General features: G+C 47.6%; 1 protein-coding gene across 3 annotated transcripts in view; it reads right to left on the bottom strand.

The window, feature by feature from the left end:
• LOC119970662 (coiled-coil domain-containing protein 110-like) overlaps positions 1–22230 on the bottom strand; it is a 53339-nt gene extending 31109 nt beyond the window's left edge. For 2 of the 3 annotated variants that reach the window (XM_038805643.1, XM_038805645.1), the window contains exons 1-3: positions 22003–22124; positions 9090–9142; positions 3877–3942 (exon numbers count right to left, since the gene is read on the bottom strand). In XM_038805643.1, coding sequence (XP_038661571.1) covers positions 3877–3942; positions 9090–9142; positions 22003–22096 — 213 coding nt within the window. In that variant the 5' untranslated portion in view covers positions 22097–22124. Of the gene's footprint in view, positions 1–3876; positions 3943–9089; positions 9143–22002; positions 22125–22180 lie in introns of those variants that run through there. The other variant, XM_038805644.1, reaches the window with a different exon arrangement.
• Between the last annotated feature and the right edge of the window lie 718 nt (positions 22231–22948).

The following is a 22948-nucleotide window of genomic DNA, read 5'->3' as shown; positions in this document are numbered from 1 at the left end:
GTTCGGGTACACAGAGGGAGAACTCAGAATGTCCAATTCGCCTAACAGCACATCTTTCGGGACTTGTGGGAGGAAACCAGAGCACCCGGAGGAAACCCACGCAGACATGGGGAGAATGTATCGACTCTGCACAGACAGTGGCCCAAGCCGGAAATTGAACCTGGGACCCTGGTGCTGTGAAGGAACAGTGCTAACCACTGTGCTACCGTGACACCCAACCTTCGGCTTGGCAAAGCCTGTTAATTCAACAATATTCTTGGAACCAACTATGGCAGCAATACGGACTGACCGAAATGTCCGACAAAGCCCCCATCTGCAATAACCACAAATTCACACCAGCACTCACAGACGCCACCTTCAAAAAGTGGAGACAGGATGGGGGGACATTGACAGTCAGGGACCTATACACTGATGGTAGGGTCACAACACTGGAAGAACTGACAGTTTCCAACTAACTAAAGGCAACAAACTCAGATACCTGCAGCTTAAAAACTTCCTACGGAAGGAGACAAGGACATACCCGCGACCACCACGACAGACACTATTAGAAGAGCTACTGGATGCAGACATCCTAGGTGGAGGGAACTGTAGTGACATGTGCTATCAGCTGCTAGAGAGGGCCAAAACCGAACTGGACACGACAAGGAGGAAATGGGAGGAAGCCTTGGGATTCAAAATAGGGTGGGGACTCTGGAGCGAAGCACTGTACATGGTCAACTCCACCTCCACATGCGCGAGGCTCAACCTAACGCAGCTAAAAGTGGTACATAGAGCCCACTTGACCAGAACCCGAATGAGCAGGTTCTTCCCATAGATGGAGGACAGATGTGAACGTTGCCATGGAGGCCCGGCAAACCACGCCCACATGTTCCGGTCTTGCCCCAGACTAGCTGGGTACTGGACAGCCTTCTTCGAGGTAATGTCCAAAGTGGTGGGGATGAGGTTGGAGCCATGCCTGAAAATGACGGTCTTCAGGGTATCAGACCAGCCAGATCTCTTCATGGAGAGGAGGGCGGACGCCCTTGCCTTTGCCTCTCTGATAGCCGGCCACAGAATCCTGCTCGGCTGGCGGTCAGCAGCACCACCCAAAGCTGCAGACTGGCTGTCCGACCTGTCGGAAATTCTCCAAATGGACAAAATCAAATTCACCATCGGTGGGTCGGAAAACATGGAAGCCATTCAGCCGACTGTTCTGGGACCTGTTTGCGGCCAACACATAAATAAATAAATAGCCAGGGAAATAGCCAGGACCAGATAGAAAGAGGAAAGCAAGGGAGGACCTGGGAGTGGTGTGGTGGGGGGGGTGAACAAGGCAAGGTAGCAAAACCCAGCAAGACAAAATGGGGAACAGCAGTGAAAAAGGGGGGAAGGGGGGAGTCAAGGAGAGAGGAGCTGGAGGAGGAGGGGCTGTGATAGGGAGGATTGTAGGCTGAGCCAGCCAGACGGCAGCAGACTGTAAATAGAGAAACCCAAGAAGGAACCTTTGTGACTGTATGAAAACAAACAGCAATGTACATAATTTTGAAAATGCCAAGAAAAAGATTTTTTTTTAAATTCAACAATATTCTTCAAGGCACCAAAATCCTGACTTGCTTTCCATAAATTATGGAATATTATGGTCTTCTCCGAACGTACAACAAAAGAAAAATCTTGACGATTTTCATGCGGACCAATTGCTTTATTTTTATAGATTTTTCTGTATTTTATACAACAATGATCTGCCTTGTGTATGTCCACAAAATAACAAAGAACAGCAGGAAAAACAAATGAAAACAAAATAATTTGATAGTGTGGATAATACTCTCCAAGCACAGTAACCAACAGTGAATGTTCAAATCATCATTAATTATTTACCAATTCCTCCCAGCATTACGCATATCCCGCAGTCATCTGTCCACTATCAACTTGCCTGCATGAGTAATGCAAAAGCAGCATGGATTTTGAGGCAAATATCCTTGCAAGACTGCCCCGATGACAGTGATTTATGGACAGCTTAACAAGAAAAGACATTTGTCACATTGAACTGCCTATAAACAGAGAAATGAAAACTATCTTTCATTTTTAGGCTTCATAAGATCAGCCATGATCTCATTGGAATGGCAGAGTAGGCGTGAGGGGCCAGATGGCCTACTCCTGCTCCTAGATCTTATAAGAAGTATATTAAGATGGTCGGTGATATCAATGATACAGGAAAAAATTCAATTCAGAAATATTTGGTCCAAATGCAAATTTATTTCAGATTTTGCTCTGAATTTTTCTGTAGGCATTGCTGTGCGTACTTTAATATAAGTCGAGAAAATTATGCCGCTGTTGTGGCGTAGAAAGGAGAGGGATGTCTAATAATAGTGAATGGTACTCTAAAAACCACATGTCTTGCTCCTGTCCTGGTCCCACCGCCTTTCCTGTCCCTCATTCGCTGGCTCCCAATTTTGCTGACGACACCAAGCTGTCGAGAGAAGGCCAAGAGTTTGCAAAGGGATATAGACGGGGTTAAGTGAGAACAAAAATGTGGTAGGTGGAGTGTAATATGGGTAAGTGTGAGTTTTCCACTTTGGCAAGAAGAATGGAAAGGAAGTGTACTATTTAAGTGGAGAAAGATTGCCAACATTGGCGGAATAGAGTCTAGGTGTCCTGGTGCATGTGTTAGTTTGCAGGTACAGCAAGTGATTAGTAAGGCAAATGGAACATTGGGGTTCATTGCAAGAGGAATTGAATATAAAAGTAGGAAGGTTTCACTACAGCTGGACAGGACCTTGGTGAGACCACATCTGGAGCAGCATGTTCCGTTTTGGGCATCTTATTTTTTAAAAATTGATATAATTGCTTTTGAAGCAGTTCAGGGATAGTTCATTCAATTAATTCCTGTGATGACGTATGCTGGGGCTTTGAAGTGTAACCAGCTGATTGTCGCAGCTGGTTTTGATCCAGACTTATGTGACTATGCCATGAGGTTGCCTCTGGAGGCCAACATCTCGAGATTAGTTCAAGAGAAAACTCTCACTGAATACAGATTGAAGAAGACTATTGCCCTTAGACTCAAAACCAATGTGTTGTCTTAGGAAGCTAGGTTGTAAAGCTAGGTTGCGCCGACCCGGATAGGCGCCGGAATGTGGCGACTAGGGGCTTTTCACAGTAACTTCATTGAAGCCTACTCGTGACAATAAGCGATTTTCATTTTCATTTACAGTTAAGCCTTACGCGTTGGAGATTAGAAGAATAAGAAATGGTCTTATAGTAACAAAAAGTACCCTGGGAGGACATGGTAAGGTGGATGCCCAGAGAATGGTTGCACTTGTGGTGGAGACTAAAATTAGGGGAGAGTTTAAAAGTAAGTGGTCTCCCTTTTAAGACATAGATCAGTTTTTTTTCTCCCAAAGGGTGTGGAATTTTCTTCCCCAGACAGTAGTGGAGGCTTAGTCTTTAGATTTACCAAGGCAGAGTTAGACAGATTTTGTGAGGCAATTCAGAATGTCCAAATTACCTCACAGCGTGTCTTTCGGGACTTGTGGGAGGAAGCTGGAGCACCCGGAGAAAATCCACATAAGCACAGGGAAAACGTGCAGACTCTGCACAGACAGTGACCCAAGCCGGGAATCAAACCTGGGACCCTGGTGCTGTGAAACAACAGTGCTACCCATTGTGCTACCGTGCTGCCCAGGTTGCAGCTGACACGCTTCCGTCTGCTTTTCCCAACTGTGACAACACTTTAAAGTAATCATAAAATTCCACCCAAAGAATCAATGACTTTGATTGCTGTGAGCCATGCGGTTGTAGGATATGCAACTGCAGACCCAGCACAAAACTATGCTGACTTTTTTCTTCTGAAAATTAAGCTGACTGCTTTCTCAACAAGTGGTGAGAATGGAAATTGCTTACCGAGCTGGCATTCTGCAACGTTTGCTGGCGCAGGACTTCGAATGATTCGAGTTGCTGCTGCAGTACCTGAGGATTATTTAAAGAAATGTTCCACAATTGTAATAGAACAGAATGTTTGTATATTGGAACAAATTAGAATTCTATCAGACCGTAGACACACATCAATGATGTTTTACTCCAGGTTGTTTAAAAACTCAGAATATTGTAGAATAAGATTGGGTGAAAAGGGGTTGGAGGAGACTCGTTTGGGGGCATAAATGCCAGCCTAGACTAGACAGAATAGCCCTTGCTGTGAGTTCTACTTAGTGCTTAAGAGATTTTGCAGTGATTTGCCGAGTGTGCCGGAACTGTGTCACAAGTCTTTTTTAACATTCATTTTTATGATGTGGAGATGCCGGCGTTTGACTGGGGTAAGCACAGTAAGGAGTCTTACAACACCAGGTTCATTTTTTATGGGATGTGGACATTACTGGCCAGAATTTGTTGCGCACCCCTAATTTCCCTTGAGAAGGTGGTGGTGAGTTGCCTTCTTGAACTGCTGAAGTCCATCTGGTGTACATAGAACATAGAACATTACAGCGCAGCACAGGCCCTTCGGCCCTCGATGTTGCGCCGACCTGTGAAACCCCTCTAAAGGCCATCTACACTATTCCCTTATCGTCCATATGTCTATCCAATGACCATTTGAATGCGTTTAGTGTTGGTGAGTCCACTACTGTTGCGGGCAGGGCATTCCATGCCCTTACTACTCTCTGAGTAAAGAACCTACCTCTGACATCTGTCCTATATCTATCTCCCCTCAATTTAGAGATATGTCCCCTCGTGCTAGACATCACCATCCGAGGAAAAAGGCTCTCAATGTCCACCTTTTCTAATCCTCTGATCATCTTGTATGCCTCAATTACGTCACCTCTTAACCTTCTTCTCTCTAACGAAAACAGCCTCAAGTCCCTCAGCCTTTCCTCGTAAGATCTTCCCTCCATACCAGTCAACATCCTTGTAAATCTCCTCTGTACCCTTTCCAAGGCTTCCACATCCTTCCTATAATGCAGCGACCAGAACTGCACGCGATACTCCAAATGCGGCCGCACCAGAGTTTTGTACAACTGCAACATGACCTCATGGCTCCGAAACTCAATTCCTCTACCAATAAAAGCTAACACACCGTACGCCTTCTTAACAACCCTCTCAACCTGGGTGGCAACTTTCAGGGATCTATGGACATGGACACCGCGATCTCTCTGATCGTCCACACTACCAAGAATCTTACCATTAGCCCAGTACTCTGTCTTCCGGTTATTCCTTCCAAAATGAATCACCTCACACTTTTCTGCATTAAACTCCATTTGCCACCTCTCAGCCCAGCTCTGCAGCTTATCTATGTCCCTCTGTAACTTGTAACATCCTTCTGCACTGTCCACAACTCCACCGACTTTAGTGTCATCTGCAAATTTACTCACCCATCCTTCTACGCCCTCCTCCAGGTCATTTATAAAAATGACAAACAGCAGTGGCCCCAAAACAGATCCTTGTGGTACACCACTAGTAACTGGACACCAGTCTGAACATTTCCCATCAACCACCACCCTTTGTCTTCTATCAGCTAGCCAATTTCTGATCCAATCTGCTAAATCACCCTGAATCCCAAGCCTCTGTATTTTCTGCAATAGCCTACCGTGGGGAACCTTGTCAAACGTTTTACTGAAATCCATATACACCACACCAACTGTTTTACCCTCATCCACCTGTTTGGTCACCTTCTCGAAGAACTCAATAAGGTTTGTGAGGCACGACCTACCCTTCACAAAACCATGTTGACTATCTCTAATCAAATTATTCCTTTCCAGATGATTATACATCCTATCTCTTCCAAGACTTTTCCCACAACAGAAGTAAGGCTCACTGGTCTATAGTTACTGGGGTTATCTCTACTCCCCTTCTTGAACAAGGGGACAACATTTGCTATCCTCCAGTCTTCTGGCACTATTCCTGTAGACAAAGATGACATAAAGATCAAAGCCAAAGGCTCAGCAATCTCCTCCCTAGCTTCCCAGAGAATCCTAGGATAAATCCCATCCAGCCCAGGAGACTTATCTATTTTAACACTTTCCAGAACCGCTAACACCTCCTCCTCATAAACCTCAAGCCATTCTAGTCTAGTAGCCTGTATCTCAGTATCCTCCTCGACAACATTGTCTTTTTCCTGTGGATGTACCTGCACCCTAATTTGGTGTAGGTACATCCACGATGCTGATAGGGAGGGAGTTCCAAGATTTTAACCCAATGCCAGTGAAGGAACAGTGATATATTTCCAAGTCAAGATGGTTTGTGGCTTGGAGGGAAACTTCAAAGTGGCGGTGTTCCCGTGTACCTGCTACTCCAGCCCTCCAAATGGTAGCAATCGTGGGTCTGGAAGGTGCTGCCTCAGGAGCCGTGGTGAGTTCCTGCAGTGCATCTTGTAGATGGTACAAACTGCTGCTACTGTGCGCCGATGGTGGAGGGAGTTAACGTTTGTGGATAGGGTGCCAATCAAGCGGACTGCTTTGTCCTGGGTTGTGTCGAACTTCTTGAGCGTTGTTGGAGTTGCACTCATCCAGGCAAGTGGAGAGTATTCCATCACACTCCTGACTTGTGCCTTGTACATGATGGACCGGCTTTTGGGGGTGGGGGGTGGGGGGCAGGTGAATACTAGCCACAAGATTCTTAGCATCTGACCTGCTCTTGTAGCCACAGAATTAATATGGCTAATCCAGTTTGTTTACTGGTCAATGGTAACCCCCAGAATGTCGATAGTGGGGGATTCAGTGATGGTGATGCCATTGAACGTCGAGGGATGATGGTTTGATTCTCTCTTTTTGGAGATGGGCATTGCCTGGCGAATGTTATTTACCATTTGTCAGCCCAAGTCAGTCCAGATTTTGCTGCATTTGCACGTGGACTGCTTCAGTGTCTGAGGAGTCGTGAATGGTGCTGAATATTGTGGCAATGAACATCCCCACATCGGACCTGATGCTGGAAGGGAGGTCATTGATGAAGCAGTTGAAGATGGTTGGGGCTGGGACACTACCCTAAGTGCTATCCTGGGACTGAGGTGACTGACCTCCAACAACAACAACCATCTTCCTTTGTGCTAGGTATGACTCCAACCAATGGAGTCTTTTCCCCTTGATTCCCATTGACTCCAGTTTTGCTGGGGATCTTTGAAGCCATACTCGGTCAAAGGCTGCCCTGATGTCAAGGTAAGGACACTCACCTCACCTCTGGAGTTCAACTATTTTGTCCGTGTTTGAACAAGGCTATAATGTAGTCATGATGTGGAGATGCCGGCGTTGGACTGGGTGAGCACAGTAAGAAGTCTTACAACACCAGGTTAAAGTCCAACAGGTTTGTTTCAAACACGAGCTTTCGGAGCACGGCTCCTTCTTCAGGTGAATGGAAAGGCTTGTTCCAGAAATGTTTATATAGACACAGTCAGAGATGCCCCGGAATGCGAGCACCTGCAGGCAATCAAATCATCAAAGATGCAGAGAGAGAGGTAACTCCAGGTTAAAGAGGTGTGAATTGTCCCAAGCCAGTTCAGTCGGTAGGCCTCTGCAAGTCCAGGCTTGTAATGTAGTCTTATAATGTAGTCAGGAGCTGATTGACCCTGATGGGACACAAACTGAGCGTCAGTGAGCAGGTTATTGTTGAGTAAGTGCCATTTGAGAGCAATGTTGCTGATTCCTTCCATTACTTTGCTGATGATTGACAGTAGACTGATGGGTGGCAATTGGCCGGGTTGGGGTTTTTCTGCTTTTTGTGTACAGGACACATCTGGGCAATTTTCCACATTTCCGGGTAGATGCCGGTGTTGTAGCTATACTGGAACAGCTTGGCTAGAGCCCAGCAAATTCTGGAGCACAAGTCTTCAGTACTATTGCCGGAATATTGTCAGATCCCATAGCCTTTGCAGTATCCAGTGGCTTCAGCCATTTCTTGATATCATGGGTGAATCGCCTTGGCTGAAAACTGGCATCTGTGATGCTGGGGTCCTTACCTAACAACCTTTGGGACTTTTGGGAGGAAATCGGAGCGCCTGGAGGAAGTCCATGCAGGCACGGGGAGAACGTGCAGACTCCGCACAGACAGTCACCCAAGCCGCGAATTGAACCTGGCACCCTGAAGCTGTGAAGCAACAATGCTAACTACTGCGCTATCGGTTTGCCATTGTTGTTTTTGGTGTCTAGGTCAATGCTTGGTGGTCCGTCCGGTTTCTTTCCTTTCGGTTTTGTAGGTTTTAGTACAACTGGGTGGCTTGCTGGACCATTTCAGAGGACATTGAAGAGTCAACCGCACTGCTGTGGATCTGGAGTCACATGAAGGCCAGACCAGGTAAGGATGGCAGGCTTCCTTCCCTGAAAGGACATTAGTACTTATGTCCCAACCAATTTTGCTGGTTCATTTATTCAAATTCTTTCACGGGATGTGGGCATCGTTGGCAAGGCCACATTTGTTGCCCATCCCTAACTGCCCTTGAACTGAGGGGCTTGTTCAGAGTCGGCCACATTGCTGTGGGTCTGGAGTCACAGGTAGGCCAGAATTCCTTCCCTGAAGAGTATTTGTGACCCAGGTGGGGTGTTTCTTTTTAAACACAAAATTCAGGGAGCGTTTCATCAGCATCATTATAGACTGAGACGAGCTTTATATTTCCGACTATGAAATTCAAATTTCACCGGCTGCCTTCACCCCCCCTCCCCACACCCCCTGCCACCATAAGCCGTAGTTCCTTTAGTTGTTTTTCCAGGTTCTGTCTTTAGCATCAAAAGAAGGGAAGAGAATAATGCAGGGGAAATAAAGGTAGCTTGATGTGTGGCATATAGAATATCATTTCCCTTTTTCTCAAGCACATTAAACAGGTAAAATGGAGAGAGTCAACATAAGTTTAGGGTTTTGGGCCAGAGATGCAGAGGAGAGGAATGTGAGGGGCAATTTGTTTTCAAGCAGCAAGGGGCAATGATCCGGAATTCGTTGCCAACGGGGATGGTGGAAGCGGAGATGATGAACAATTTCAGACAGAAATTGGATGGGCGCTAGAGGGAAATAAACCTGCAGGACTACAGGGGTAGAGCAAGAGAATGGAACTGGTTGAGTTGCCCTGCAGAGAGCCAGCATGGGACTGGATGGACCAAACGACCTCCTCCTGAGACATTATGACTCCATGACTTGGAACTTACTTTTAAAGCAGACTCTGGATTAAATTTCATTTCTGTTACCCCAAAGGAATTTTCTACAATAAAAAGAAATGAAAATAAGTTACCAGTGGGCACAATACACATAAATTCTAAGGCTATATTCACTGATTTATGATGTGTCAGAATTTATGTTCACTTTTGACGAGGTCAGTTCAACTATCGCAGCAGACTATCTGCTAGTTTGTACACTTTGCCTATCTTTCCTTCAGTCAAAGTCAATATTAGAAAATGGAGTGGGGAAAAGGGGGCATTGACTAAGCCTTAATCTCTACCCATGCGTCAGGCAGCATCAGCTCAGTGTAATAAAGTTTCAGGGGAACTGTTGTCAGCTCCGTATTCTCCGGAGGGAGTTGCACACAATAGATGAACACTTGCAGGCATGGGGGACACTCCCCCTGACCAAATAAATCACCCATTCCCATCATTTGAAATGAGCTCCAGAGCCACAGATAGCAGCACACCTTCAGGTCCAACTGCAATTTCACCAGTGGAGCAGACCCATTGGAACGTCGAGTCAGAATTTCAAGCCCAATACATTTCCTCCTGTACGTTCATGCCAAACTGGATTCTTTCTAACTAATGCTGCCGATTATTTTGTGAAATATTAACAAATAAGTGTGTGTTCATAGCACAATGGGTAGCACTGTTGCTTCACAGCTCCAGGGTCCCAGGTTCGATTCCCGGCTTGGGTCACTGTCTGTGCAGAGTCTGCACATTCTCCCCGTGTCTGCGTGGGTTTCCTCCAGGTGCTCCGGTTTCCTCCCACGAGTCCTGAAAGATGTGCTGTTAGGTGAATTGGACATTGTGAATTCTCCCTATGTGTACCCGAACAGGCGCTGGAATGTGGCAACAAGGGGCTTTTCACAGTAACTTCATTGTAGTGTTAATGTAAGCCTACACGTGGCAATAAAGATCATTATTGGAGTGAATTCATCTGATAGTTTTAGAATATTGAAAGTTTAAAAAAATATAAATACCCCTATTTAAATGGTGGATAGAATAACATGATATGACCCCATTATGTGTACTATCATATAGGGTCATATAATACCTACAATGCAGATGGAGGCCACTTGGCCCATCGAGTCTGTACCGATCCTGTGAAAGAGCACCCTACCTAGGCCCACTTCCCTGCCCCATCCTTATAACCCCACCTAGCCTTTGGTCAATCCACCTAACCTGCACATCTTTTGGACTGTGGGAGGAAACCGGGGCACCCAGAGGAGAATGTGCAGACTCCACACTGACAGTCACCCAAGGCTGGAATTGGACCCGGGCCCCGGTGCCACCATGCCGCCCCCTTTTTCCTCTTCATCAGGTTTTAATTTCTTCCTTACAATTGCTTTAGTAATGTTTCTTTCTGCCCTGGGTTTCCAACTTCAAATCACTGGGCTCAGTATTTGTTCAGTTTTTATTGGTGAAGCTTGGAAGTGGTGAATCTATTTAACTTATTTGCCTTTTCCTAGCCTGCCAGAATATTTTTTACCTGATTCTTCCATTAGCCTTTGACCACCAACTCCAAACACCCCCCTACGTCCCAACCCAAGATCATGCCCCTGCCCCTTTTCTTCAATCTTACCATTCTGAATAATATTTTATTTAATAATATTAAATAATATTTTAGGCTCAAGAAGCCCCATCACTTCTCTTCTGTAAATGGTGATAGTAATTTGGGAGCAAGAAATGGCCACTCAATGCAGTCTTGCTTCTCGGGTATCGAGTTTCTTTTTCAGGAACTGAACTGACATTATTTTCTTACGGCCAGATTTTCTTTTTGTTCTTTCTGCAATCAACTGCTTTGTTCTTCAGTATTTAATCCACTAGGTGGCATCCTGTTCCGTGGAGTGCAATCAAGTCCTGGATGTAGCAGAATTTTCTTCAGCTTGACGTTGGCCAAGACGGAAAGCCAAACCACCGAGGTCCTGTCAGAAACTTTCCATCTCGAGCTGCTAATCTCACTGTCTTCCCGCTCAGGTGAACGTCTTCATCATGGGCAAGTGTTTCTGTGAAACTATTTGTCTTTTGATTGTAAAATTGACAAATATGCTTCTCTAACCACCTTTTGGAATCTACAGGAGAGCACCTTGGGCATCACAGGTGACGTCTGGTCCAATACTGAGGGACAACAGTTAGCCCTGTCACACGTTACCCCACTCAGTGCCATAGTTTGTATGCTGGCTGGTAATAGACCTAAATAAAAGCTTGGCCAGGATTGTTTGGATGGTAGGAGTAGGCATCGTGATAACACTTGCTGCCCCGCCACAGCCATTTAATGTTACAAGGAGCTTTAATTACTTGGAGTGACTTTAGATTGGCCGGCAGTGTGGTGATCCTCGCCTGAGTCACCAGGGGGCAGCGCGGGGACACCCATAAAAGGAACGCCGAAGGCCCGCCTCCGCCACTTGGAACCGGAGGGGTTGGAGTGGCAAGAGGTGCAAGAAGCTGGAGGGTGCTAGTCTGTTTGGGGCCTAGTTGCAGAACATTGAAGAGCAGCCTTTTATCAAGTGTAATCTGTAGTTTATTGTGGGACACAATAAATCATCCTTAACCTAAAGACGACTTCGAGCATTCTTTCAAGAAGCATAACATGGTACAGGAGTGGATTCTCTGAACAGAGGGAACCAGCGCTACCAGCAAGACAAAGAAAGACAAAGACAGCAGACAAAGAAGAAGCACCAGCAACAGGCAGGCCACCAGACTTTGCAGCCTCTCAACTTCAGACGACTTTCTGCAACAATGGAACACACGGTACTTCCAGCGCCAATGAGAGCTACAGGTAATTTAAATTATAATTGGAAAATGTTCAAACAACAATTTGAAATGTACTTGTTAGCTCAGGACTTACATACAGCCACCGATGGAAAGAAAATTGCACTTTTAATCACATCGTGTGGCCAGCAACTGGTAGACACATATAACTCGTTCACATATGCGGATACTGAAGACAAAACTAAGTTTCAAGTGATAATGGCAAAATTGGATGAACACTATAAGTCTCAATCCAATGAAATCATTGAAAGATTCACCCTCCGTCACAGACTCCAAAAACAAGGGGAGACTATCACCCACTTGGTCACAGAGTTACGCTTGCTGGCACAAGGCTGCAACTTTGGTGATTTAACAAACTCACTCATCAGAGATCAGCTAATCTATGGTCTTGCTGACAAAAAACTAAGAGACTCACTATTACTGCAAAACGATTTAACACTAAAAACTACCATAGAAAAATGCTTGTTACAGGAGCAGAAAATGCAGCAGGTACAGGAGCTATTTGAAAAACATTCCTTACAAAACATCCACCACGAGGACGATATAAAGATGGTGAATTCCCCTCACAGGTCGTCTCTTCCGTTTTCCAGGCCGTCTCTTCCGTTCTCTGGCCCGTCTGCGCATGCGCACCGTCCTGAAAGACGCGATCCCGGAAGTGATCGGTCCGCGCATGCGCACTACTCGCAATACCGGCCCTGGTCTGAAAACCGCAATGCGCATGCGCGAACGCAGCATACGCATGACGTCATGACGTGTCATTACTGCGGCTCCTCCCACTTAAAAGGGCAATGTCCTGCCCAAGGAAAAAGGTGCAGAAAGTGTTCAAAAATGAATCACTTTGCCTCCCAATGTCAATCCACAGCTAAATTTCACTCGTCCACTCAACGGCATGGCAACCTGAAAGTCCGCACGGTTGATGTCACGAACACTCAGGCTCCCGGCGACAATTTTTCCGACCATGAAGAATTCAACTCCTGGGAGCACACGTACAGCATTGGCATTATTAATGCCACAGCGGGACCACAGGAGCTGACGACACAACCTCGACACGTGCATGCCATCAACTCTGCAAGTGAATGGACTGCCACGGTGCACGTACAGGACTTCCCCATCACGTTCAAACTGGACACGGGAGCCTCAGCAAACTTGCTAACGAGCAAAGATCTCGCATCGGTCCCAGGGACGCACGAGGTGTTACCTGCAGCATGCAAGCTCACTGACTACAACGGCAACCCGATCATCTCCAAGGGATCCTGCCACCTACAAGTTGCCAACAAAACTGTCGTAACAGGCCTACGCTTTGAGATTGTGGAAGACAACAGGTCCTCGCTGCTCGGCGCTCAAGCCTGCAAGGATTTGCAGCTCATTCAGCGGATTTTCATGCACACGGCTGCATCATCACGCATTTACGAGGACATACAGCTGCTACTCACCGACTACCCCGACGTTTTCTCGGGCATGGGTACACTGCCCTACACGTACAGAATCTTGCTCAAAGAGACAGCCATACCGGTTGTTCATGCCCCACGGAGGGTCCCGGCTCCATTGCGGGACAAGCTAAAAGCCGAACTTCAGCGTCTCCAGACTCAAGGCGTCATCTCAAGAGTCACACAGCCGACCGACTGGGTCAGCTCGCTGGTGTGCGTCAAGAAGCCGTCTGGTGAACTTCGGATCTGTCTAGATCCCAAAGACCTGAATAAGAACATTCGCAGGGAACACTACCCGATCCCCAAGCGCGAGGAAATCACGAGCGAAATGGCAAACGCTCGCATCTTCACCAAGCTTGATGCCTCACAGGGTTTCTGGCAAATGCAGCTCGATGAGTCCAGCCGCCTGCTATGCACCTTCAACACGCCGTTTGGAAGGTACTGCTATAATCGGATGCCATTCGGCATTATATCTGCATCCGAAATCTTCCACAGAATCATGGAGCAGATGGTAGAAGGCATCGAAGGCGTACGTGTCTATGTGGATGACATCATCATATGGTCGGCGACGGAGAAAGACCATATTGCGAGGGTGAAGCAAGTCTTCCAGAGGATACACCACTTTGGACTCAAGCTCAACCGGGCCAAGTGCACTTTCGCACAGTCCTCTCTGACATTCCTGGGCGACACAATCTCAGAGCACGGGGTGAAGCCGGACGCTGAGAAGATCGCTGCAATTCAGAGCATGCAGCGACCACAGGACAAGAAAGCGATTCTAAGGTTCCTGGGATTCGTCAACTTCCTTGGTAAATTCATACCCAACCTGGCAGCACGGACAAAGGCGTTGAGGAACGTGACACGGAAGGACACGGAGTTTGCCTGGACCCAGGCTCACCAGGCTGAATGGGATGATCTAAGATACCAGCTGATGGCAGCTCCAACGCTTGCATTTTTTGACCCGGTGAAACCTACCAAGATCTCCACTGACGCCAGTCAACATGGGATTGGTGCTGTGCTACTGCAACAGGATGACCAGTTGGACTGGGTTCCAGTGGCTTACGCTTCACGGGCGATGACCGCCACAGAGTGCAGGTATGCACAGATAGAAAAGGAGTGCCTAGGGCTAATAACAGGAGTGACCAAATTCCACCACTATGTGTACGGTCTCCCCACTTTCATCGTGGAAACGGATCATAGGCCGCTGGTCAATATCATTGACAAGGACCTCAATGATATGACGCCGCGCCTACAGCGCATGATGATGAAGTTGCGCAGGTACGACTTCACGCTGGTCTACACCCCTGGCAAGGACCTTGTGATAGCTGACACGTTATCACGAGCCATGGACGCTGACAACCCGCCACTGGCTTCCATCAATGATGTGGAAGCTCATGCACAGTGGTGCAAGGAGACGCTCCCGGCAACGGATGAGAAGCTGCAGCAAATTCGTCAGGCGACACAGGAGGACGCCACCCTCCTTCAAGTCCTACACAACCTGCAGCATGGCTGGCCAAAGGGGCGGTGCCCACAGTTCCAGAATGTCAAGACTGAACTATCCGTGGTCGATGGCATTATACTGCGGAACGACAGGATCGTCATTCCAATGGCTCTCCGGGCGGACATCCTCCACAGGATTCACGAAGGGCACCTTGGTGCCGAAAAATGCAAAAGGAGAGCGCGCCAATCTGTTTACTGGCCAGGGATTAACGAGGACATCACCAACATGGTGCTCTCCTGTGACACGTGCCAAAGACATCGACCGGCACAATGCAAGGAGCCACTGCAGCAGCATGAGATGGCCACGTCACCATGGGACAAAGTGGGCATTGATTTGTTCCACTCCATGGGCCGCAACTATGTCCTGATCATTGACTACTTCTCCAACTTCCCGGAAGTCCTGCAACTCCCGGATCTCACAGCAGCAGCCGTCATCAAGGCCTGCAAAGAAACTTTCTCCAGGCATGGCATCCCACGGACGGTCATGTCCGACAATGGTCCTTGTTTTGCCAGCTGGGAGTGGACGGACTTCGCCAAGATTTACAATTTCCAGCACATAACGTCGAGTCCCCACTTTCCGCAATCGAATGGCAGGGTGGAGAAAGGTGTCCACATAGTCAAGCAACTCATCAGCAAGGCTGCGGACTCCAAATCTGACGTACACTTGGCCCTCCTATCGTACCGTTCGTCACCTTTGAGCTCGGGACTATCACCAGCTCAGATGCTTTTCAACAGGGATGTGCGGACAACTTTACCAGCGCTACACTTCACCAATCCTGATCACTCGCCTGTCCTGGATCAAATGCGTCACCAGCGCCAAGCGCAAAAGCAGCACTATGACAAGCAGGCCAAGGTACTGCCACCGTTGGCCATCGGCGACACAGTGAGGCTGCGAAACCCAGCTGGGGGTTGGTCCAAAATGGCGGTGGTCCTCCGCCTAACATCGCCACGGTCCTACGTCGTGCAGTCGGATGATGGAACAATGGTTCGACGAAATCGGCGAGACCTTCTGAAGGTCACACCTCGTCCACGGGTCCTTCCGACACTCGATCTGCAGGACACACTGGATCCACAGGACACGGTCATACATCTTCCTGACACCCCAGCAGCAGATGTCCGCACGGACACAAACGACCCTGGATCTCCAAGCCCACTCAGGAGGTCTACACGGATCAGACGTGCACCTGACCGTCTGAACCTGTGAACATGGACTGACAAACGCATCGCCCTGCCCTGTTCTGTGTATATACATATATACACCTAACTCTTTACCTTTGTGTTTTACTACAGCTCTGCAACTACGAAAAAAAAAAAAAAAAAAAAAAAAAAAGTGAAGAAGGGGGATGTGGTGATCCTCGCCTGAGTCACCAGGGGGCAGCGCGGGGACACCCATAAAAGGAACGCCGAAGGCCCGCCTCCGCCACTTGGAACCGGAGGGGTTGGAGTGGCAAGAGGTGCAAGAAGCTGGAGGGTGCTAGTCTGTTTGGGGCCTAGTTGCAGAACATTGAAGAGCAGCCTTTTATCAAGTGTAATCTGTAGTTTATTGTGGGACACAATAAATCATCCTTAACCTAAAGACGACTTCGAGCATTCTTTCAAGAAGCATAACAGGCAGCTCCCTAATCCTAGCAACAGCAGAAGCTGCAGTGGGCAGGACTGGGACAGCAAACAGTTCCCCTGTGTCCAAGGATGGAATTTTCCATTCTGGGACTAAGTCCCACGCTCTCTTTAATTATACAGTCGGTGGTTTCCCAATGTGATATGTGAAGAGGTGGGCTGGATGGCATACACCCTGAATCACATCCGGATACCATTTTGAAAAGGCACCCGGACAGCAACTCTTCCTCTTCGGTCATCACTCGCTAACACATATAATTGTCCACCTAGGTCAAGGGTTCTGTGGGTCCTTCCATGGCAAGTGAGCCGATCCTAGAGCCGCATCTTCGACCGCACATGAGAGGTGGGATTGGTCCATGGACTCTAGATTGCTGGTATTCCCTTCTCAGGCTCCTTTTCCAGGACTCTTGTTGACATCAGGTGTCCTCGAAGAATTGTGGGTGGAATTCTCCGCTCCCGGGAAAAATTGGGAGGGCCGTCGTGAACTCGGCCGAGTTTCACGACGGCCTCGGAGGCTGCTCCTCGCCCCCTATTGTCCCCTCCCGGCGGGGCTAGGAGCGGCGCTCTGTAACTCTTGGCCGCGGGGGGGGTCGCGCCGAGAATGACGCGGCCGGCGCGCCTAATGATGTCAGCAGCGCATGCGCAGGTTGGCCGGCTCCAACCCGCGCATGCGCGGCTGACGCCACAACGCTGACAGCTCGAACCCGCGCATGCACAGTGGCCGTCTTTCCTCTCAGCCACCCCGCAAGACGTGGCGGCTTGATCTTGCGGGGCGGCGGAGGGGAAATAGTGTGTCCGATTGAGACGGCGGCCCGACGATTGGTGGGCACCGATCGTGGGCCTGTCCCATCCCGAGCACAGTCGTGATGCTCATTCCCCACCAGGCCCCCTACAAGCCCCAAACGGGCATCTCCACACCCGTTTCACGACGGCAGCGACCAGGTGTGGTTGCCGCCGTCGTGAAACGGTCACGAATGGCAGGCCGCTCGGCCCATCCGGGTAGGAGAAGCGGCGGTCACCATGAAAAACGGCGAGCGGCGATTCTTCCGAGCCGGGGTGGGGGGGAGAGAGAATCAGAGAATCGAGGGGGGGCGCGAGGGGGATGTGAAATTTGTCGGGGGGCCCTCCCGCGATTCTCCCACGCGGCGTGGGGAGTGGAGAATCGCGCCCGTGTGTTCCTTCAATCAGGAGGTTCATCCAAGTAAATTTCTTTTGACCATTGGCATCTCAGAGAGTGTTGTTGGGACGTCTCCAGGACGTTGAGGTGCCGTCTGTACTTGGTCCCAGTTTCTGAGCCGTATGGAAGAGTTGAGAGAACAACTGTCTTGTACATGATGACCTTGGTGTCACAGTCATCAAAGACTCTCATCCTTAGGTAACCAAAGGCACTCGCGGATTGGAAACGATGTTGGATTTCTGCATCAATGTCAGCCATAGCCGAGAAGTGACATCCCAGGTAGGGGAAACGTTCCACATTTAATAAGGTTTCTCCATTGATCTTGATGGAAAGACAGATCTTTCCCTAAGGCGGGTTGGCGATGGACTTGAGTCTTCTTGAGGTTGAGGCTGAGACCTAATCTCTGGTATGCTTCCGCGAAGGTGTCAAGCATGGATTTGAGATTCTCATCTGAGAGAGTGGAGATGCCGATGTCATCCGCATACTAGAGTTCCACAAGCAATGTCTTGCGTCATTTTTTTCTTGGATTTCAGCCAACTAAGGTTGAAAAGTTTGCCATCCATCCTGTAGTCGATGTCCACTCCACTGGGAAGCTTGTTCTTGATAAGGTGAAGGATGGTGGCGATGAAGATGGAGAAAAGAATATCCCTGCTTAACTCAAGCCTTGACCTCAAAGTTCCTTTCTTACTTCCATTGGTGAGGACTGTCACTGGCAATTTGTCGTGGAGGAATCGGAGGATGTTATGAATTTCTCCGGCCTTTGACCGGGTCATTTATAGCCCGATTGACTGAATCAAAGCTTTGGTAAGACCGATGAAGGTTATGTAGAGTGGTTAATGTTACCCCTAGCATTTCTCTTCAAATTTGCCGATCACGGTTTGGTTGGACGCCACACTGGCTTTCCGGAACGCTTTCCTCAGAGACTGGGATTAGGCAGCTAACAGGGATTCGGGCGATGATCATCCCTGGGATGGTGGGTAGGGAGATTACTCGGTAGTTCCCACAGGCCACTTTGTCTCCTTTTGTGATTTTGGTGGTAATGGTGGCATCCCTGAGGTTGGCAGGAATTTTTCCTCTGTCCCAGATTTTCAGCAACAGCCGAGGAGATGACGGGCAATCTCTTCTCCTCCAAGTTTGAAAATCGTCACAGGAATCCTGTCCACGTCAGCGGCTTTTCCATTCTTCCTGTGTTTAATGGCTGCCTTGACTTTGTCCATGCTTGATAGGAGTCCAAGATCATCTTTCATGGGGAGTTAGGGAGATTTTCTCAATCACGTGTTCATCTATAATTTTATCATGGTTTAGGAGTTTTTGAAGTGTTTTTTCCATCGCTGGTCGATGTTTTCTCTGCCTCCCAAGAGGGTTCCATCTACACTCTGCACCAGTTTGAGGCCTAGGGTATTGGGTCAGAATATTGCCTCGGTGACATTGAAGAAGTTCTGGATCTTGTTCTTGTCAATGAGGAGTTGCAGTTCCAGCAGGCATCTGCGCTGGTCATCATTTTGGTAATGAGGGCATCCTTTGGGTCTTGGGATCAGACGATGAAAAAGCAGACAAAGTAGGGTGGTACAGTAGCACAGTGGTTAGCACTGTTGCTCCACAGTGCCAAGGTCCCCGGTTCGATTCCCGACTTGGGTCACTGTCTGTGCAGAGTCTGCACGTTCTCCCTGTATCTGCATGGGTTTCCTCCGGGTGCTCTAGTTTCATCCCACAAGTCCTGAAAGACGTGCTGTTAGGTGAATTGGGCATTCTGAATTCTCCCTCTGTATACCCGAACAGGCGCCGAATGTGGCAACTAGAGGCTTTTCACAGTAACTTCATGTAAGCCTACTTGTGACAATAAAGATTATTATTATATTATAAATCATGTGCTAGTGCTTTGATCGTGGAGGTCTCCAGGAAATCCAGAACTTGACTTTTCGACAGAACAGTGTGTTAGTGATGACAAGCTGGTTGTCCACGCATTTGTTGAGCAGGAAACCCTGTTGGCGCTGCAATTCCCAACTCCTTCCTTTCCGATGGTTCCTTTCTAGAGTTAGGAGTTCTTTCCAGCCTGCCGTTGAAGTCTCCAAGGAGGAGGATGTGATCTTACTTTGGAAAGTTGGAGAGTATGGTGTCCAGGGTGGAGTACAAGCCTTATTGAACTCATCATTGGAATCAAGGGTTAGGGCATGGGCACTCACGACTATTGCCTGCTGGTTCTTGGAAAGTTGTTCTCAAACAACAAAATCATCTCATGACGGAGGGTCATGAGGAACTATAGGAACTCACACAGACATGGAGAGAAAGTGCAAACTCCACACACAGTCACATAAGGTGGGAATTGAACATGGGTCCCTGGCACTATGAGACAGTCCAAAGTAATGTAGGTGATGTGGATTGGCTATGCTAAATTGCACCTAAGTGTTCAGGGATGTGCAGGTTAGGTGGAGTTACGGGGTTGCGAGGATAGGATGGGGGTGTGGACCAATGTAGTGGGCTGAATGGCCTCCTTCTGCACAGGGATTCTGTGATATGATACCTAATCTTGGCACAGAATTTGATTTGATTTGTTTTGATTTATTGTCGCATGTACCGAAGCACAGTGGAAAGTATTTTTCTGCGGCCGAGGGAACGTACACATACATACATAGGAGACAAAAAAGAATAAATGACAGAGTACATTGACAAATGGTACATCGACAAACAGTGATTGGTTACAGTGTGAAACAAAGCAAATACATGAGCAAGAGCACGTCGTGAATAGGGTTCTTATAGGGAACAGATAAGTCCGAGCGAGAGTCGTTGAGGAGTCTAGTAGCTGTGAGGAAGAAGCTGTTCCTATATCTGGATGTGCAGGTCTTCAGACTTCTGTACCTTCTGTCTGATGGAAGGGTCTGGAAGAAGGCAGTGCCTGGGTGGGACGGGTCTCTGATAATGCTGTGTACCTTCCTGAGGCAGCGGGAGGTGTATACAGAATCAATGTGGGGGTAGCAAGCTTGTGTGATGCGTTGGGCTGAGTTCACCACAGTCTGCAGTTTCTTGCGATCTTGTGCCGAGCAGTCGCCATACCAGGCTGTGATGCAGCCGGTTAAGATGCTCCCTATGGCATTTGTTGACGTTTGTGAGAGTCGATGCAGACATGCCGATATCTTTAACTTCCGTAGCGAAATAAATGGTGTGATCATTGCAGCTACCTGTCACCTCAAGCCTAGATGTTCTCCAAATTCTGGTATGGGCTGCAGGGGCAGCTTCACTATTGGAGGAACAATGAATAGAGCTGAATTGTCAGCAAACAGTTCAATTCCTCTGGCTATTGGAGGAAAGTTCACTGATGGAGAAGTTGAAAATGGTTGGGTTGAGAACATGTCCCTGAGTCATTCCTGCAGTGATGTTTGGCTTTTGGCAACAACATCCAATTGTTAATCCATGCTTATTTGATCCGAACCCCTTACCCAACACTGTTCCGACCCCCCACCCCATCCCCCACTCACCACTCTGACTAGACGCCATCCCCCATGACCGGACCAGACTAAACATAACCCCCTTGTCTGCACCCACCCGACACCTGCACCCCCAATTTAACATTATTCCCCCCCGCCCCCACATGTTTTCACACAAAATAGAGATACGGTATATTGAAACAAATTTTATTACTAACACGGTATTAAAATATCTTGACCATCACGCAAGAAAATAGCTTACGATTACCCCTTAAATAATGGCAATCAATAGTGACACAATAATCCTTAACTGCTATCTATATTTCCACTCAAACAACAAAACTATCTCAGATCCCAATCCATTTTTAAATGCGGTTAGGACTCAGGAGCAGAGATTTACAGAGATGTCTTGAATACTCCTGTTTGAGAAAGAGAGATCTTGTGAGACTGCTTGAAAGAGACACTCTGTCAGAATAATGTCGAATCTTTGCCTGTATCTCTTCGGAAACCTTCTCGGCTCACCTCCCAGCCCAAAACTAAAACTCTGAAAACCTCAACACCTGACTGCTTCAACCCCTGGCTCCTCTCATCAATGACATGATCTGACTAAAGTGAACACAATGTCTCTAATTAACTACTTTTCTGAGGAAGCGTCTTATTCTAAATAAAAGTCCCTTCGCCCAAACCTTTACGATGCTTTAATTGCACCTCTGGTTCCAAAACGCCTAGCTGTCTTTCAAACCAGCAACTTTAAAACATGACTGCAGCAGTCACACCATATCCCAGGCTTTTAACCCTTACAGCGCCAAATACATATAACACAATATATCTAAAACTTAAGCATTCATTACTGTAGAAGTAAAATTGAGCTAATTAAAGAACTCTGGAATATAAAGCGGTTGTGACCATGAAACTATCATCAATTGTTGTAAAAATGTAAATCTGCCGCCTTATTACACTCCCAGATCCACAGGATTGTCACCTACTCTTAACCGCCCTCTGAAATGGCCTCAGCAAGCCACTCAGGTCAACGGCAGTTAGGGTTGGGCAACAGACGTTGGCCTGGCCAGTGACATCCATGGAAGAATAAAAATAACCCTGTTCAGAAGTCACTTCGATTATTAGCAGAAAGATTTCTCAGGAAGAAATTAGCTGAAAATCTACCCATTGTTTTCAAGCTGCGCCTGGCATCCCTTTGTCAGTTTAGAATGCATTTTTAAATAGGATTCTGCAACTCCAATTAGAATACACCAATTATGGGGGAGGTTACCCAGAATTTTGAGAAGGGTGGAGGAGGGGCTAGATTGAGTGTCATAATTGGGAGCCAATTAAATACGGCATGGCGTTAAAGCCATCTCATATAGTTAACTTTCTTTTTAGAGCACAGGATTGTAAGTGGAACATGGGAAGCTTTATAATTTACTTTATATGGTAGGATGGCGTCCAGTGAAATCCTCAACAATAGTTTCAGAAAATCACATTACACATGAGACAGATGGCAACATATTTAAATATTATGAGATTATTATTCTTGAAGTGGTAGTTTAGAATCATAGACCCCCTAGGGTCATTCAGCCCATCGAGTCTGCAATGACCCTTCGAAAGACCAAACAACCCAGGCCCAATCCCCCACCCTATTCCTGAAACCCTACCCTAAGGGGCAATTTAGCAGGGCCAATTCACCTAACCCACTCATCTTTGGGCTGTGGGAGGAAACCGGAATATTCGTTGGAAACCCATGTAGACACAGGGAGAATGTACAAACTCCACACAGACAGTGACCCAAGGCTGGAATTGAACCCCGGACCCTGGTGTTGTGAGGCAGCAGTGCTACCCACTGTGCAAAGCATGCTGCCCACAAACTGCTGGCGACTACATGCAAATATGGAAAATGGTTGGACAGGATGAAAGCTGTTGGTCTATCAAGCCTGT

The sequence above is a fragment of the Scyliorhinus canicula genome, chromosome 8 (assembly GCF_902713615.1).
Source record: "Scyliorhinus canicula chromosome 8, sScyCan1.1, whole genome shotgun sequence".
In the NCBI taxonomy this organism is placed as follows: Eukaryota; Metazoa; Chordata; class Chondrichthyes; order Carcharhiniformes; family Scyliorhinidae; genus Scyliorhinus; species Scyliorhinus canicula.
This window is presented reverse-complemented; position numbering and strand designations above follow the sequence as displayed.